General features: G+C 38.8%; 1 protein-coding gene across 2 annotated transcripts in view; it reads left to right on the top strand.

Moving 5' to 3' along the window:
* Positions 1-12,427, top strand: part of lzts1 (leucine zipper, putative tumor suppressor 1) — a 35,822-nt gene extending 23,395 nt beyond the window's left edge. The window contains exons 1-6 of one of the 2 annotated variants that reach the window (XM_052094870.1): positions 3,102-3,238; positions 4,243-4,740; positions 7,128-7,976; positions 9,215-9,406; positions 9,774-9,968; positions 10,095-12,427. In XM_052094870.1, coding sequence (XP_051950830.1) covers positions 4,381-4,740; positions 7,128-7,976; positions 9,215-9,406; positions 9,774-9,968; positions 10,095-10,655 — 2,157 coding nt within the window. In that variant the 5' untranslated portion in view covers positions 3,102-3,238; positions 4,243-4,380 and the 3' untranslated portion in view covers positions 10,656-12,427. Of the gene's footprint in view, positions 1-3,101; positions 3,239-4,242; positions 4,741-7,127; positions 7,977-9,214; positions 9,407-9,773; positions 9,969-10,094 lie in introns of those variants that run through there. The other variant, XM_052094869.1, reaches the window with a different exon arrangement.
* The last annotated feature ends 6,964 nt before the right edge of the window (positions 12,428-19,391 follow it).

Here is a 19,391-nt window from a genome sequence, read left to right as displayed (position 1 = left end):
TACAGCAGTCAGCAGCCATCACCTCAACACCTTATCCTTGAGTAATCATGATATATTGCTCATTTGTTTCTAGAAAATCACTTGCCATTATATCAAACACTAATGAAAGCTATTTAGATTGTTAAATGAAGCTTAACATTGTTTTTGTATTTGTTTTTGATTTGCCACAGTATGCAATAGACTGGCATGTCTCAAGTTCAATATTAGGTAAAAATGACAAAAAAGAAACAGCTTTCTCTAGAAACTCATCAGTCAGTCATTGTTTTGAGGAATGAAGGCTATAAAATGCTTGAAATTGACAAAAAAACTGAAGATTTCATACAAAGGTCTACACTACAGTCTTCAAAGACAAAGGACAACTGACTCTATCATGGACAGAAAGAGATGTGAAAGGCCAGATGTACAACTAAAAATGAGGATAAGTACATCAGAGACTCTAGTTGAACACCTCACATGTCCTCAGCTGGCAGCTTCATTGAATTCTACCCGCTCAACACCAGTTTCATGTACAACAGTAAAGAGAAGACTCAAAAATCAATTTTTGAAACAGAAAACACTAAAAGGAAATGTTAGAGTGGGCAAAGAAACACAGACATTGGACAACAGATAAAGAAAATAGTGTTATGGATCTTAACCCCATTGAACATTTGTGGGATCAGCCAGACCAGGGGTGCCCAATACGTCGATCGCGATCTAGCAGTCGATCGCAAAGGCAATGCTGGTAGATCACACAAAAATGAAATGTACTTTCGTTAAATTTGAATAAAAAGAAATATAATGTCTTTCCATCTTTTTGTTTCTGTCTGACTTGCACTTGACGAGTAAATATTTGTTTATTCAGTTGCCATGACAACTAGGTTTGCGCATACGCGCCTTCCAAGGACTTCTGAGAACAGAGCGTGAAACTTTTGCCTAATCCGTGCAGTAGCATCGCAATTTCGGCCTCTGTTCTCAGAAGTCCTTGGAAGGTGCGTATGCGCAAACCTAGTTGTCATGGCAACTGAATAAACAAAACCTCGCCTGGTCAATATTTACTCGTCATCAGAATAAGGGAAAGGCCCTGGCTATTGTAATCTATTGTGCTGTAGGTGTTTTGGGTTTAGTTTTAAAACTGAATGATATCAACATTGAACATTATTATATATTTTTTTATTAATTAGAAGATGAATTCCATGTAGGGATACATGCAGTAGTCCCAACAAGCATTTTCTTATTTTAAATGAAACTGTGTTTTTTTAGTTGGTAGATCTTATTGAGTTGGTCATTTAAAAGTAGATCATCACACAAAAAAGTGTGGGCACCACTGAGCTTGACTGTAAGGTGTGTGAAAAGTGCCTGAAAAGACAGCCACATCTGTGTCACATTGCAAGTGTTACAGGAAGTGTGGGGTGCAAAGTCACCTGAGTATCTGAACAAACTGACAGCTAGAATGTCAAGGATCTGCAAAGCTGTCATTGCTGCACATTGAGGATTTTTTTTATGAGAACACTTTGAAGTATTTTAAAAACTTCTGAAAAAAAATTCAACTTGTAATAGAATTTTTCACATTATTAATGTCCTGTCTATATATAGTGATCTGTTGAATTACACTTTTATGAATAAAAGTACCAATTTCTTTCCATAAGAGCAAAATCTATACATTATTCCAAACCTTGGCCACCAGTGTATAAATATATATATATATATATATATATATATATATATATATATATATATATATATATATATATATATATATATATGTGTGTGTGAAGTGAATATAAGTGAATATTCTTAGAATTGACTTGCTTTTCTTACAGTAGTCAGCCAGACTGACTGCTTACAAGCTAAATAGCCACTTGTGTCTGTCTAGTCAAAAAGACAGTATCAAGAGTTATTGTGAATAATTGCTTTCTGGAAGGTTATTAAAATATTAAATTGCTTCTGAACTTTAATTTTGATTTTATAAACTTCAACACTTGGACAAAGAGACATGTTCTGCACATTAGGTCAACATGCACTTCTTTTGAGAGCTAGTTAGCAAGTCGTTTATTTATGGTGTAATTGTAGCACTCATGGTACATTAATAAATGCACAAGCTAACAAACTCACACAAAGCAGGCACACTTCAGTGGACAAAGAAACGGACAGAAGGAGGGAACATCAAGCTCCTCTTTCTTTTTCTAAAGGGGTGTTTGCTCAGAGCGGGTGCAGGGCACTTTGAAAATGAGAGGAGGGCGGCAAGGGGAGTCAACTGGGACAAGTGTGTTTGTCTGTGTGTTTGTACAAAAGACTGTGGAAAAACAATTTACAATAAGATTCACAAACGAGAGTTACAAAAGTCTCACATTTTCCATATATTGTATGCTACTTTGTTAGGTTAGGTTAGGTGTATGTGTGCACTGCAAAAAAAAAAAAAAAAAAAAATAACATTTTGTTGTCTTGTATTCTAGTAAAAAATATTTAAAAATCCTTAAATGAATAGGGCTGGGTAACATTTTTGATTTCACAATCTTCATTTGAAGGATCCCAATACTGATTCTTAAAATCCAATATCAACCTTTTACATTTACTTCAAAATTTACTTCGCTTTTGGTTTTGTTGTTTATTATATCTGTTAACTAAATAGCAATTGCATAGTTTTGGCACTGTTGTTAATTTTGAAAACTACTATTTTGTAATGTACGAAGTTAAATGTTTCCCTTTATAATTTACAGCATTAGCTGACAGAGAATTTCTTTCATACGCTAACAAAATGGACAATATAACTGAAATATTTCCAAATGAATCAGAATTGTATAACTGATAAAGAAAATAATTTTTGCAGCATATGACAGCGAAGGAGAGACAGAGAGTGGGAGTGAAAGTGAGTGAGGGTGACAGAGGGGTGCATGCAGCCTATTGTGAGCAGCAGTGAGTTAATCTCTTTAGCGGCACACGTCATATGTAAAGAGGAGTAATGGTCTCTGCCCCCTCTTGGCCCCAGGGGAATGCAAGGTCCCGTCTCCCAGCAACATTTACATGTCAGTTATTCCAAAAAAAAAAAAAAAAAAAACTCTGGGGAGCTGAGTGGTGATAAGATCCGCCCCCTTTGCATGATAGTCTCTTGTCTACACACAGTCTAGTGTATTCACTGGCTGGTTCACTCAAGGACAAACACATACTGAATCACACACTTTTCTTGCCAAGGAGAGTATGCAAAGAAGGTTTGATTGAGGATTTGAAACAAACTAATCATCAGTGGATTTATTTGCTCAGAGTAAGTGTTATTCTACCACCCATTTTATTCTTGTAAGCCTTTGAACTTGAGTGTAATAGTTGAGTTAAGAGAAGTGATTGTGGATTATTAAAGCCAGACAGCCATCGAGATTGTTTACCTGCAGCACATGGTAGGTAGTGAAGTCCGTGCATGTGTCAATGGCCAAGTACACTTACTTTTACTGCATAATTTGCACTTTTCAATGATTAACTGTGCATGCATGCATGTATTAATACAGAAACAATACAGAGCAAACCTACTGCTAAATGTATTGCTTTTCATAATGTTGTTGTGTATAAAGTATTTATGAAAAAACAAGTTAAACAATTCTCTGTGGGAAGGGAAAGACAGTTGTCTTGTTGCAGGGATTTATGGAAGGTGTTTTTCATTGCATATTTAATTAATGACAACTCCGTATTGTGTTTTGACATCATTTGTGAATTTATAATAATTAAAGGCTAGTACTGTCATTAATTCAAAGCCTTGTCTGAAAATAAGTGCATTAGCATTATTGTTGGTATGCCACAAGAAAAAACAATGACTGTGATTAGATCTCTTTTCACTTTAAGAATGGGGGAGGGGGGGCATATTAATCCCTTATGGTGAAACAGATGTGTTTATTTATAAATATGTAGAAGTAGTATGGAATAAACAAATTTAATGGATGGTTTCTGCATTTGCAGAATAAAGCCATGTGAATGATAATTCATTTGTTTGGGGGAAAATATCATTCTGGCAACGATATCATGTTTCCCAGTAAAATATATACATTTTCATTCTTAAATCAAAGTAAGGTTCATGCTTAAAACAAGAATTAATCTCCCACCTTGGCAAGGAGCCAACAAGGTCTAGTTCCTGTATTTTGTTAGACATGTTTGCTGACCGTTAAGTAAAGTAAACACTGAGTCAAATTCTATATAGATTCTATGAGGCTCTTGTTCTGTATTCCTCTAATGACAATAGAAGACATCTCACTATATATCTCAAAATCCATGTTTCACCAGGTTTCCCAAATGGGAATAAGAAGGATCTCCACACAAGGCTATGAGTTCATCAGACCTTTCTCCATCATTAAAATTCTGTAATTACACACCTGCTGCCACTACGACCACCAGCTGCCTTCTCCAGATGTCCCAGGAAAGATGGGTAGTGTCAGCAGTTTGATATCAGGCCATAGCCTCCACAGCAAACACTGCAAAGCCTCTGAGCACAAACTCAAAAAGGGGCTTCATTCTAAAAAAACAGACCGTAGCTTGGATGGCCTTCTGAAGTATGGCTTCTCTCAGGACCAATGCAGCACCAACAACAACTCAAAAGTCAGCTATAATTCAGAAAAAAATGATGACTTCTTTTACATCAAAGTCAACAACAAGCCCCGAGCCGGTCACCAGAACATTAATACATCTGAAGACAGTCAAGGAAGAACTGCTGAGATGGACAATGAGATGTACAGGAGAGGAGGCCCACCAGAATTAGTTCTGCTTTCTGGAAAACTGGAAAAGGTAACAAAATTATAGTTAGCCAGAAAATAAAAAAAAGAGTGGCTTGGGCTACAAACTTCATTTCTGTATACATCTATATTTAAATATATACAAAAAACAAAATGTTCACTCTAAAACAGCCAAACCCAAAATATGCCCCATCTCCCATCCATTGTTATCACACAAAATCAAACAGCATTCAAGTATAGTTTATCTTAAGTAATCCCCACCAGCCCCTGGCACTTTCACTAAGAGCTTAGCATTGTCTGCTCCATTTAATTAAACCTCCAGATTGACGAGGTAAGAATGCCTTGATCTCTCCAGAGATTTGGTCCAGTGGCGGCGTGGCACGTGCAAACAGGCAAGCTCCTCTGCCATGATGGTTCTTGCAAGATAAGGCAACCCAATTTTCCTTGGTTAGGAAGTAAATGCTAAATCCCTGGGGTAAAACTTTTATCCAAGGGAAGAAAGGAAATAACTGGGAAAAACAGAAAATAAATATGAGCTACCAGGTCTAAAAAATTTGACTATACATTTATACAAAAATATTTTTACGAGGCTCGTTGTGCATATCTCAGCATTTTCCTAGATAAATGAACAATAGTGGTGCGACAACAATTATATTTATACCCATTCACATAGGTCACAAATGTAAGAGCAAATTATCAGTTAAAAGATTATCAGTTACTTTTCCTCACACACTTTACCTTGTAACTCACACAATTCTACTTTTGACCCCAGAAAACTTTTAATATAATGCATAACTTATAAAATGATACATTTTAACGTTTGCATTACGTAATATATAGGTACCGTTTGTAATATTTGTATAACTGCGAGGGTTCACAAATGGTTATTCATCGAGACTCTGGAATAAAAAAACTTTTATTGCAATGGATATGCATCAAACACTACTAAAAAATAGCAGGGAATAAAGTGTACAGTGAGCTATGAGCATAAACAGCACAATACATAGATCTTCAAATGATACAATCACTCACATTAAAGTCAAACAAAAATAATCAAACTGTCACTGCATGCAGTATTCTTAACAAATGGAAAATACAGAATTTAGGAATCAAACCAGGGGCCAGATGTATACAATTTCTCAGAAATTCTCTTAAGAATAAATCGGAAGCTTTGATTTTAGTGTCAAACATTTCTTATCAAAAAGTAGGACTTGTGTAAGATTAGGAGCTTTTTATAAAGAAGCGAAAAGTAACTTTCAGCAAAGTCTAAGCCTTATTCTTTAGTGCTGACTGAGGTGACACTTTAGTGTTGGCAAGTAAGGACTACAGTGATGTCTACCAAAACTGGCCGCCCTCAACTACTGAATCAGTTAATAGTGAGCCGGCAAGGGTAATACTTTAAAAACTGACCCAAAACCATTCATGCTTGGGTTGGGTTTATGACCTCTATTGTACATGTAGAATAAGGAGATTTTGGTATTCAAATACAGGCACATCGAACGGTTAACCGCATAACGACCATCCATGCACATCTTTTATAAACAACCCCATTTATAAGCTTGTTCAGCAAAATTGTGCAGTACCTCAACTGATGGTACATGTGAAGAGTTGCACTTGTGATGCAAAGGACCGAGGTACAAGTACTCAAGAACATGTGAGTCAACACATGAGCTGAAAGAGTCAGAGAAGCACAACAAACTGACATGGTTGCTTCAGCAATTTAATTTTTTTATCTCACATTTGCTTTTTCTAGTTAGGTGTAGGGGTCACACTTTATATTAGGTAGCCTTAACTACTATGTACTAACATTAAATACATACAAGACTTTTGTATTTACTGTGTAACTACATGTTGTTCTGCAAAATTCCCACATTTGCTGCTACTGAGGTTGAGGTACGGGTAGGTTTATGAGTAAGGTTAGGGTTAGGATTAGAGGTTAGAGTTAGGAATTTGGATAAGGGTTTGGTTAGGGGTAACGTTAGCAGTGTAATTACAATTGTAATTAAATGCAAGTATTTTAAATGTAATTAAAATGCAACAACATGTACAGTATGTAACAAATGACTACGAACATAGTAGTTAAGGCCACCTAATATAATGTGGGTCCAGTATAGGTTGGTTTTGTTTATATAAAACTCGACAGAGCATTAATCTTAAAAACCTTGTTTGTCTTGGAGAAATTAAACTCAATTTTAGCCCCTCTCAGAGGACATTTTATCTCAGAAGGGCTGCAATATGTGAAAGGAGCCACATAATATCACCACAGGCTAAATAAGAGATGTGCAAATTACTCATAATTTACTAATATATTCACAAAAATTTCATGATGAGGCCCAATGAGAGCATTTCTCTCCTGTAAATATGAGCTTTATACCGCTGTGATCAAATGGTGTTCAAATCCCCTAAACACTCACCTTTCTTTCTTTTTCCTGTCCCTAGAGTGTAGAGATGGCTGTAATCCGACCCACCGCCTTCAAACCTGTTCTTCCCCGCATCAGCAGTTCCTCTGTGGAGACTCATAATAATCTGAGCACCATCCTGGACAAGAGTATGAGTCCTATAGACAGACTCAAAGATCTTCAAGATCCCAAGCTGGAAACAAATTCTGGAACCTTCTCTGACTCGGGAAGGAACTCTATGTCCAGTTTGCCCACGCACAGCATCAGTGGCAGCAGCCAGATGGACAGCCTAAGCACTTCAACTAGCCACATGGTGCGCCATGGAGGCCTGGCCCTAAATGTAGACACATCTCAGAACCCACAAGGGGGTGTAGCGGGGATGAATGGAAATTCTGGATCCGGTTGGATGTGTAGTGAGCCTAATGTGGTCAGTGAAAACAGCTGGGCCAATGGAATTAGTGAAACAAACAGGAGTAGTGAGTCCACTAACACAAACACAAGATCCATTGGTGTACTAAGTGAAAGTTTGGCAGCTGCAATAAGTCTGAACAGAGAAATAACTGCTGCAGCACTAACTGTCTCATCCAATGAGCCAAAGAGTGACTTCTCTGGAAACCAAGAGCTGCTTTTGGAACATAGATATACAGAGCAAAGCTCAGCAAAACCATCAACTTCGAGCGTCTGTGTCCGATCACCAATTTCAACGGATGAATCACTAATACAGCAGCTGGAGTGGAAACTTCTGGAACATGAAACTGAGCTGGCGGAGTTACAGACGAGTCTTGAGGAGAAAGAGTCAGACACATGTCAGGTGTTTGAGGAAAAGCAACGTTATTGTGCTGAGGAGATGGAGGGGTTGAAACAACGCTGTTCTATGAAACTCCGTCAAGTAAGATACTTACAATGTGAATGTAAATATATAATGTCTGGTGTACTGTAAGTGCACTGAAAAATGTAAAGATACTCAAGGTACTTTTGGGGTTTTTCTCATGCCACACCTGTGGAACTCTCTGGGAAACATCTAAATAATGTTTAAAGGAGCCTCAAAAATCAATTTCATGTACTCAAGGTACTTGAAAATAAATTTCAAGAGCCTTTAAAGCCTTTCTCTTATGATGGGGTTACAGAAGGAACCATTGACAGTCCTTAAGAGTTCTTTAGAGTCCTTACAGGATCTAAGATTAAGTTTATCAGTTAATTGAAAGGGTAACTGGAGGATCTCCAGATGGTTCCAACTGTGTGGCCTTTGAGGAACCCCAAATGGTGCTTTGAGCATGCTTACATTTTTACAGTGTGGAAAAAACCAACTAGAAATCTCAAATGTGTACTCATAAACTCAATTTTTTATAAATTTGTATATACAATAACTTACCTTGATAGTCAGACAAGCAGTCCATACACAATAGGGTCCTATGTTTTTTGCAATACAGAAAGCATAGACGTAATCGTGGACGCCAGTAATAAAAACGGAATTAACTACAAAATATGGAATATCACAGACTTCAAATGAATGTATGAATGCAAAAAAAATATATATATATATATATATATATATATATATATATATATATATATATATATATATATATTTAAATCATGATATGTTCTAGTGTGATGCTTAAACCTCAAAAGAACTGCGAATCTACCATCAAAAATAAACAAAAACTGAATATAAATAAAAGTTTCTGCCAAATTAAAAGCTCTATTTAACTAGACGCATTAAATTGAAGAAATTGTGACATAATTACACCACTACTGTATAGTAAAATATAATATTCAATGTAATAGTAGTAATAGTAATAATAATATATCAATAATAATTACATTATAGCAATATCTCACAAGCAAGTGTGCTTTTGTACTGAATAAAAGCTTTTATCAATGCTTTTGTTAATACTGTGACGCTCTTCTGTGCAGCACTGTATTTAACAAAAATAAATAAATAACTACAATGTATTGCAGTTGATTGTGTTGTGAGGATCTGTTAGAAGCATAAACATATAATGCAATGGTATATTATAAAAAAATATATATATATTTTCAATAAAAATTCATTTGGAATTTGGAAAAAAATTAAATGGACCTACTGTCCAGGCAGAGTCTAATGATAGCTTGTGTAACCTGCAGGTCTCACAGAGGGCTTTGAAAGCCCAACAGTTATTGCAAGTCCAGGTGATACAGCTGCAGCAGGATAAGGAACGTCTGCAGAAAGAGGTGGATAAGCTTAATCGTGACAGGGACAGTGCAGAAAGCCAGCTCCGGACCTATAAGAGCCAGAAAAACAATCTAGTACCCACACTAGAGGAGACGCAGTGGGAGGTGAGTGTAATATTCTGCATTGTGTTATAGTGACAAATGTGGATGCATCGATGCAAGACTCCCTTGGTCAATCAACCTCCCTAGAAAGATCATGCTGGTTGACCAGCAGTTTTTTACTGCTGAACACCATGGCTTGCTGGTCTAGTGTTTAGCCCAGCAACAAACTGGGATTACCATCCCTGCTGGTCTAAACTGGCCTTTTTTAGCAGTGATACTCTGTGTGTTTATAAAGAGCTCATTTAAAGGTTGCACAGTTATATTAGGTATTAATAATTGGGGCGATCAGGGTAAAGAGTGAAATATGAAACAATAACAGAAGAAACTTTACACTTTCATGAAATTCTATATTCCCTATGTTATTTTTTAGGTGTGCCAGAAATCAGGTGAGATTTCACTGCTAAAGCAGCAGCTTAGGGACTCCCAGGCCGATGCTGGGAACAAACTGAGTGAGATTGTCAGTCTCAAAGTCTCGCTCAAAGAGTCCAGAAACAAGATGGAAGAGCTGGTGCAGAAGAACAAAGAGCACGAGGAAGCTCTTCGCCAGCGAAGTACTGAGGTTGAGGTATGTGTTTGTTATACTGTATAATAGGACTTTCTTAGCATAGCGGATATGTTAAGCTCTAAGTAATAATGCATGCTGTAAAAGTACATTTGACCAAATTTGATTTTATATAAATTTTTTAAAAAGGTTTGCAAGAATGAGTTTCAAAGAAAGAAGAATGAGGCTGAACTCCTCAGGGAGAAGGTTAGTGTGCTGGAAATGGACATCAAGGCAATGAAGCAGGACCTAGCAATGGCCAAAAAGGGGCAACAGCAGCTAATGACCATGAGAGCCAAGGCTGAGGAGCAACAAGCCAGGATGGAGGCCCTTAGGGTTGGTGAAGCAAAAATTAAAGGCCAGGAGGGAACTGGGGCCAGTAAAACACTCAATGGATGGACTGCAGACACAGATAGCCTACAGAAGGAGGTACAAAGGCTGAGAGGGGAGCTGAAGGAAGAGAAACAAAAGAAACATAAGATGATGAACAGCTTCCAGCAGGAGAGACAAACATGGAATAAAGAGAAGGATAAAGTAATTAGATACCAAAAGCAGTTGCAATACAATTATCTGCAGATGTACAGAAAGAACAAGGACTTGGAGAAGATTTTGAGGGAGCTAACAGCTGAGATGGACAGCAGGACAGAGATGGACATGGACAGTCAGAGCTCTGACTTGAACATTGATAAAATTGTAGCCACAGAGATATAAAGGAATATTTTCACCAATGTGACAAAGGGGAAATTACTTCACTGAAATACAATATCAGACCTTTGATTTCTTTGGCAAGGAACTCATTAAACAAAGGGCACAATCAACAAAGCAAAAATGAAAGGGATGTCACAGGATACTCTAAACTTAAGAACATAACATTTGTACAGATCAACTAAAGTTTTTCCTCTTTTCAGTACGATCACTTTATTGAAACTCTTAGGATGTCAGCCATGTGTATTTCTTGGCAAGTTCTTATAATTAATCTTACATATCCAACCAAAGGCTTTTCCTCCAACTTATCTAAACAATCCTCCACTTCTTTCCTCAAACTTAAGCAATTGTATAGTCTCACTAGAGCAACACAGAGTAGTGAATGTTTCATTTACTCTATTTGATATTTTTGCACTCTCTCTCTCCTTACAAAGTACCCTTATCCCCAATGTCTTGGCAGCCAGGCTTATAGAAAGAATCAGTAAACAGGGATATAGAGTTGCTTATACAGTGACATGTTGTCACATGGTGGTTGCAAAGCAGAAGCACTGATCATAAATGTTTAGATGCATCCCACACAGCATTAGTCTAGCCATTATATATTTCAATATTTATGATGAATTTAAAGTATTTCGTACTCACTCAGCAGCTGTTCAACTGAGCACTTGTGCATCCGGTACTATACTTTCAAAAATTTTAAGGTGTGGTCCAAACAGTAAAACAGCAGTTCAGTCTGTTGTAGTCATGATTAGCAAATTTATGTGGATATGTCCATTTCATGACAAAATTTCATGAAAGATTATAAGACTTGCAGTTCACAGATAAACATATCCTCTGTTGTAGCTTTCAAATTGTGGTTGTTTTATTTTTTGTTTTTTCCAAACTTGCCACACCATGATCGTTCATATGACACACAAGAACCAATGGCGTTTTGCATCAATGATGTCAAGCCTGGCATGAAGCATTTAAAGACTCAATTTTTAAACACAAGAATGAATTAAATTTTAGAGGTCCAGTGTAGGGGAACAATGTAAATGAAAAATGGCTTAAATTAGGTGTTCCTCACACAAAGCTAACAGCTAAAAAAAAACCTGGACTATGGCGCACAAGCCTATGGACCAGTGGTGTAGTTGGAGCCATACCACGTATACGCTGTATACTAACTGTACCGTTTTACCAGGATTGTTTGCATATAATGACTTCTAAGCATCAGTATTTGTGTATACCCTCAGTATACCAAGTTGTTTTGCTGCTTCAGAGGTTCATAATCTACAGTAGTGTTAGCTTCCCTTCTGTTTTGTGAAACTGACTATTTTTTGTTGTAACTGGTGCATTATCACTTAAATTCTACCATTCCCTGCTCCTGACAACTGCTGTCACCACCGTCATCGACTGAGGGAATTCATTGCAGTGAGTGGAAAGAGAGAGACACTCATGCTGAAGAAGTATCAGGTAAAATTCATAAAAGGATCCAGTAAATGCCAGTAAATTTCATAATATGGCATTACATTTAGTTGCATATGTCAGTACTTGTTCTGGAAAAGAGAGAGATTCAGCTAAATGATGGTGAGAAAACTGCAGCACTTTTAATCCAAAAGAACAGGTTTAGTTCAAGTGCTTAACATGATTTTTTTACATTTCCCTTGTGATAAACACTATTTACTGTAAAAACAACCACACTTATCCAACAAGAAATACAATGTATTCATGTTAAGCCTTTTATCTCTCTTTCTCTTTTCTTCCTGTTTGTTATATTAAAGCCTTTTTGTATGTGTTGTCGGGGCCATTGACACCGAACATGTTTTTGCATCCATACACACAACATTGTTTTTCAATGTAAACAAGCTATAGACGGTCCTCTTTAACAGTTGTGCATTGTCTTGCACAGAAGCGCCTGTACATAGTGTATGTACAGAGATTCAGTTCCTCCACTCCATATACGCAGTCTGCATAGGGCACCAACCCCCTCGGTCATAATGCGTTTTTAAAGTGCAAATAGTGGTAAAGGAAAACTCCCCCCATCAGACAAATGCTTCCCACAATGTCTCATGAATTCCAAACCTTGATGTTTTGTTGCTCTGATAAGCTTAACAATGCAGAGGAATATAGCTTGAAATGGCAAACAGTAGAGTCAAAAATTAGATGGTCAGTACTGAGGCTGTTACACAAATGAAAGGCTCAGTGCTTCATCATGCAATATTTTCCAAACCTGCCTTTTATATTTTATCCTTAGAGCTTCCAGGAATTTTTATTTGGTTAGAACAAAAACTGTAAAAAAAACAGTAACACAGAAACTGATAATCATGTTTAAATGGTGAAGGGTGGTTTAGGGGCATATGGCAGTCTTCAGATGCATTTGAATGCATGTATGTGCTGTATATTTTATTTATTTTGAATACATTTTTCTGAATATTTTATTTTCATTTGTGTTTAAACACTATTTCATGTGTTTGGAAGAGGATAAGCACAGCATTTATCCCTAGTGCTGTAACCTGTGAAATAGTTAATAATGGTGTATTCCAGACAACTCAGTCAGATCTCAGAATTCCCCATCTCCCAATTAAAAATAACCACTGGAACAGCACTTTAAAGGCCCTGATGTACTTCCTGAGAAGTTCATCTTTGTTCAGGGGTAAAAGGAAATTCTAAACAGCCGAGCAACAGTATACTGTTTGCAAACATTCAGACACCTGTCTCACTGCTTTGGGAGGCATTTAGAAGAGCATTTAAATATAGGACTGTGGCGTGGGGACATGGTCATGTGTCGGTCTGTGGGAGAGAGAGAGAACGGTAAGGCTTGTCACCTGGTTTATAATTAACCCTAACACCTGTATCTTGTTATAGTGATGCAGAGGGAGACATAAATGGATGCCGAGTGCGAGAGAGAGGGAGAGAGAGAGAGAGCAACCTGAGAGCTGATGTTCCTTATATTTGTATGATTTTGAGTTATCGACAGTTACCGTCATGCAGCACCACCTCTACGCTTGTGGGGAAAGCTTATCAGGGAGCATGTCAGGCTGGTTCTGCCCTGCACACTATGGCAGTGTTGCAGGCATACCAGGCTGACCTGTTGAAGGACCTGAGTGAGGGCAGTACAGTCAACGAGGAGGCGTATTTAGAGCATCGACGAGCCACGGATCTGTCTCTCCGGGCGACCAAACAGACGGCTCGTGCCATTGGCCGGTCTATGGCTGCTTTGGTCAGCAAGTGAGGCACTTACGGCTGAACCTGTCGGGCATCAGAAACTAGGACAAAGTCTTCCTTCTTGATGCCCCGGTTTCACCTTCTGGCTTTTTTGGTGACTCTGTGAACACGGTCATCACCAGGTTCCAGGAGGCAAAAAGTCATGAGGAAGCCTTCAGGCAATTCCTTCATCGCTGCACTCAGGGGGAGGGGCCGCCGGCCACCCAGCCCGCCCCGGTCCTTCTAGAAGGGAGGCTCAAAAACAGAGCGCGGCGAATCACACTTCCCCTCGTAGAAACTAGGGACAGGCTCGCCGCCTTCAGCAGCCCCCAAAGCAAGACCTCAGGACCGTTACCTCCAGGAAGAGAATTTCCTGACAGTCTTGCACCCAGACTTGTGGGGGTAGCCCCCCTTGGGTGAGACATTCACCTGTACCTTACCGATACCCCCAGGAAACCTCTCCATTCCCACCGCCTCTGGTGTTTCGGGAGCTAGCAGTTTCCAGAAAAATGTTGGGTGTTCCGTTGCTTCCTGCAGTAGTCCAGGACGTGGAACACTCGACATCCCCTCAACAGGAAGTGTCAAAATTGATACCCATCTCAGAGAAACTGCCAGCGTGGAAGCTACTGCCTGGTGTTTTCTATGTTGGTCCTGAGAACAGTAGGAAAAGGCTACAGAACACGATCCTCCGTGTTTCAATGGCGTGGTTCCCACTACCATGACACCGGAACAAGTATGTCTACTATGGAAAGAACTGCAAAATCTCTTGGTCAAAGGGGCCATAGAACATGATCCCCTTCCAGAGAGAGAGCCAGGTTACTACAGCAGATAATTCCTGGTTACTAAGAAGGATGAGGAGTTGCGTCCGATTTTAGACCTTCAAGGCTTGAATCGCTCAGTCAGGCGTTCAAGTTCTAGATGCTAACCGTCAAGATGGTCGTGTCTCAAATCCAACATCACGATTGGTTGGTCACGATCGATCTCATGGACGCATATTTTCGTAAAGAAATTCTGCCACAACATAGGAAGTTCCTGAGGTTTGCATTCGGGGGCGAAGCTTTCCAATATCGGGTTCTTCCATTCACAAAGTGCATGGATGCAGCACTGGCTCCTTTGCGACTCCGGGGCATCTGCATTCTGAATTATATAGATGACTGGCTGATACTAGCACAGTCAAAAGAACTGGCATTACAGCACAGGGATATCGTCTTCTTTCCCAGTCAGAAATCTACCTATCTGGGGATCGTATGGAATTCGATCATAATGCAGGCACAATTGTCTCCCACTCGAATTGAGTACAGTCAGAACACCCTGAGCAATGTCAGACTAGGCCAAGGTTGCACTGTTCGTCAGTATCAATGAATACAAGGTCTCATGGCATCTGCGTCCTCGGTGATCCCTTTGGGACTTTTGCACTTGAGACCATTTCAGTTGTGGCTCAAAGCCAGGGGATTTCATCCAAGGTCCCCTAAGGTCATCAACTATCTTGAGTTGATGACTGTATTTCTGGCCCTGAAGTACTTCCTCCAGTATCTAAGAGGCTGCCATGTCTTGGTGTGGGTGCACAACACAGCAGTAGTCTCTTACACAAACCATCAAGGAAGTCTATGGTCACGCTAGCTGAACAGACTGGCACGGTAGATTCTCCTTTTGGCCCAGGGAAAGCTCCTGTCAATCAGAGCAGTTTATATCCCTGGATGCCGGAATGTGGGAGCAGATTTACTGTCCAGACAGAAAATACCGGCGGGGGAGTGGAAACTCCACCCCGAGGTAGTGGAACAAATCTGGTTGAGATTTTAAATAGCAGAAGGTGACCTCTTCGCCTCCCAACAAACAATGTCCCCTCTACTTCTCTCTGAGTCACCCAGCCCCCTGTGTCTGGATGTGATGGCACATACATGGCCCAGAATGCGCCTGTATAAATTTTCTCCGGTTTCTCTGTTCCCGGGAGGCTTGGCCAGAGTTCGCCAGCCAGGGTCCTGCCTCTTACTATTGCGCCACGTTGGCCGAACAGGGTATGGTTCTCGGAGATAATGTCTCTCCTCAATGGCTCGCCTTGGGCGATTCCGGACAGGAGGGACCTTCTGTCTCAGGCACAGGGGACAATATTTCATCCTCAGCCCGAGTTGTAGAACCTTCATGTTTGGCCCCTGAAGGGTACCAACTGAGGGGAACTGGGCTTTCACCTGAAGTTATCAAGACCATTCTAAGTGCTAGGGCTCCCTCTACTAGAAGAAGTTATGCCAATAAATGGGGTGTCTTTGAAAGATGGTGCAGTGCACATAATGCAGATACAGTTAACTGCCAGATTGCTTTTGCAGTTCTGGATTTTCTGCAGGAAAAATTATCAGAAGGCACATTCCCTGCCACTCTCAGGGTTTATGTGGCTGCTCTGTTGGCTTGCCATGCCTTGATTGACGGTATGCCATTGGGGAAACATCCTCTGCTCGCTCGATTCGTTCACGGAGCCATGCGATTAAGACCTCCTGCTAGGACCAGGATCCCTTCATAGGACTTAACAATAGTCCTTGAGGGTCTGGTTGATACCCCCTTTGAACCTCTAGAGTTAGCGTCTGATAAACTTCTGACTCTAAAGATGGTTTTTCTTATAGTGGTTACTTCTCTAAAAAGAATTGTGGATTTGCAGGCTCTGTCTGTCTTGCCATAATGCTTAGATTTTGCCCCAGGAAGCTGAAAGCAATATTGCACCCTCATCTTGACTACCTGCCTAAGGTTTCTTTCTCGGCTGTACATCCGGACACTCTTGAAGCCTTCTGTTCCCTGCCGTTTACAACGCCGGATCAGGAAAGACTTCACGGACTGTGTCCAGTCTGTGCCCTTCAGGCTTACGTCCACCACACTAGCCAGTGGTGTAAGTCAGGGCAACTATTAGTTTGTCATGGGGCTGTAACAAGGGGGCGGCTGCCACCAAGCAGACAATGTCACATTGGGTTAGGGATGCTATTGCCCTGGCCTATGATGCAGTTTTCCTAAAATTTTGCCCAGGTTAGCTATTACGAACCACTGACATGAAAGCAAAAACACCTTTTTGGCCAGATTTTGTTCTAAATAACATAACACCCATTCGTTCTTTGATTTCCTTTGAAGTATATCTGGGCCTTAAATTTTATCAAGCCCAACATCAGTGGGAAGCATCATTTGACGTCATTTTTTAATTGCCGGTGAATAACACCCCCAAGACATGACCATTTACAAACTATACCTATAGCCCCCCTTTCACTGGCAGTGATCAACTTTGATGACTACTTGTTTGATGACAACTTGAGCAAAGTGGAGAGTGAGGAACCTTTCTTTGTTAACCCAGCTAGGACAGAAAGATTCCTTGCAGTAGTGTATCACCACTGCAAAGCATTTAGTCCTTTGTACCACAAAGTATACAGATTCTGATGCAGTTTCAGGCCAAGGTACAACCCACCTTTACTGTTGTCAGCCTATGAATTCCACTTGGCTAGCATAATTCATCATAATTATTTGCAGATCAGTTCTGTAAGGGAAATGGAAACATTCAACAATAATGCTTAAAGGGTTAGTTCACCAAAAATTTAAATAATCCCATAATTTAATCACCCTCAAACACCTCCTTGGTGTATATGACTTTCTTCTTTCAGCCAAACACAACCAGAGTTATACTAAAAAATTATCCTGGCTCTTCCAAGCTTTATAATGGGAGTGAGTGGTACCTTAGATTTTTAAGCCCAAAAAAGTGCTTCCATACATCAAAAAAGTAATCCATATGGCTCCAGGTGGTTACCTAAATCCTTCTGAAGCGAAGTGATGCATTTTTGTAAGAAAAATATCCATATTTATAACTTTATAAACTATAATCACTGGCTTCCCGTAACGGCCATCAGCATGTTCACAAGAGCGTCCAGTTCTGGTGTATGACGTAGGTGTAGCGTAAAGAAGTGATGAATGTGGAAGCGCAGAGGATAGAGGAAGCCAGTGATTATAGTTTATAAAGTTATAAATGTGGATATTTTTCTTACAAAAATTTATCGTTTTGCTTCAGAAGTCCTTGAGGGTGAGTAAATGAATTTTTTATCATTTTCATTTTTGGGTGAACTAACCCTTTAAGTATATGGTAGTAATTTAGCAAATATGTTAATAAAAATCAACATCACTGAATCCTCTAGTGACCTCCAGTGGTCTCAAGGAAAGGTTGCAGATTTCAGATTCAATGTCTAGGATGGGGGGGAAATTAGGAATTTAAAACATGAGATGACAATGCATAACACTTTTAAAAATATAAATAACATGTTGTAATACTAGCATCAGTATGATTACCCGAATTGATTCTGGCAGGATGAATTTTCTGGTTTTCATCAATCCATTTGGAAAATTTTACCTAAAAGGCATACCATCAGTAGGCTCAACTTTCCTCAACTGTCTTTGAAAAATATTAGAATTACTTTTATTTATTATATTTGAAAGCCTAAAATCTGAATTAATAGAAAGTTTCAAAGGCAGCCATTTACCCTTAACCAGCTTTCTTTCTGGGGCTCTAAAAGTTAATCTCTTAAAGCTCTTATTTGATGCCATGATCTTGCAAAATCAATGAAAATCTGAAAAAAAATGGGTGTACATTGTTAAAATTGTATGGTTGTGACAGTGTATGAATTATGATTTATTTTCTTATTCTAAACAACAAACTCACAACCCTTCAATGAAGCTAAGGTGAAGTCAACAAAGAACTGTTCAGACAATGTTATTGTCCTAAACTGACATTTTCTAATGGTTGCTATATAAGATGAAAAGTTAACCCCTAACCAAAACCAAAGAACTTGAACATAAAGCCTAAATAGTATTTGTGTTATTAAAGTATATGTGGCATGCTGTCTACACACACAAAAAATAATACCAGATCGTCCCTCAATTTATGAAAACAATGGAAAAGTGTGTGTATGGAAGTCTGAATATGGTGATGGGGGACTTTGGCGGGGCTGGTAGGGATGCAGTAATTCGTGCAAAAGGAGCCCCAACCAAGTATTGAGTGCATAAAATAACATACTTTTCAGAAGGTCGACATTTCTGTATGATAAATTCTTTATTTTAATATTTTGAGATACTGGATTTTGTATTTTTTTGAGCTGTAAGCTGTAATCATCAAGATTACAACAAAAAAAGTATTGAAATATTTCACTTTATGTATATGATTCTAGAATATATGAAAGTGATGCACCTGTATATAATATATTATTATTATACTTGTTGTTTCCATAACCTCATATTAACTAAGACAATAGTTTATTTGCACAAAAGGTGATTAAGATCATTAAAAACTTTGAAGAAATGCTGATATGTCACAGCACCTAAAATACACACTTTAATTATCTTGTACTTTCATGTACATTTTAACCTAATATTTGTATGTTGGTAAAAAAGTTTTCAGACATGTTATTTTGAGCCATAAAGTGCTTCTTTTAGAGCTGTCTTTAAAAAAAATCCACTCATCACATTTACAGTGGTTTTATATGATTTAAAGTTATGACAATTTTTGCACTTTTTTTTAACACAAAATGTTTAAATTGAGCCATAAAA

Source organism: Xyrauchen texanus, chromosome 27 (assembly GCF_025860055.1).
Source record: "Xyrauchen texanus isolate HMW12.3.18 chromosome 27, RBS_HiC_50CHRs, whole genome shotgun sequence".
Lineage (NCBI taxonomy): Eukaryota > Metazoa > Chordata > Actinopteri > Cypriniformes > Catostomidae > Xyrauchen > Xyrauchen texanus.
Note: the sequence above shows the minus strand (reverse complement) of the source record. Positions and strands in the feature narration are given on the sequence as shown.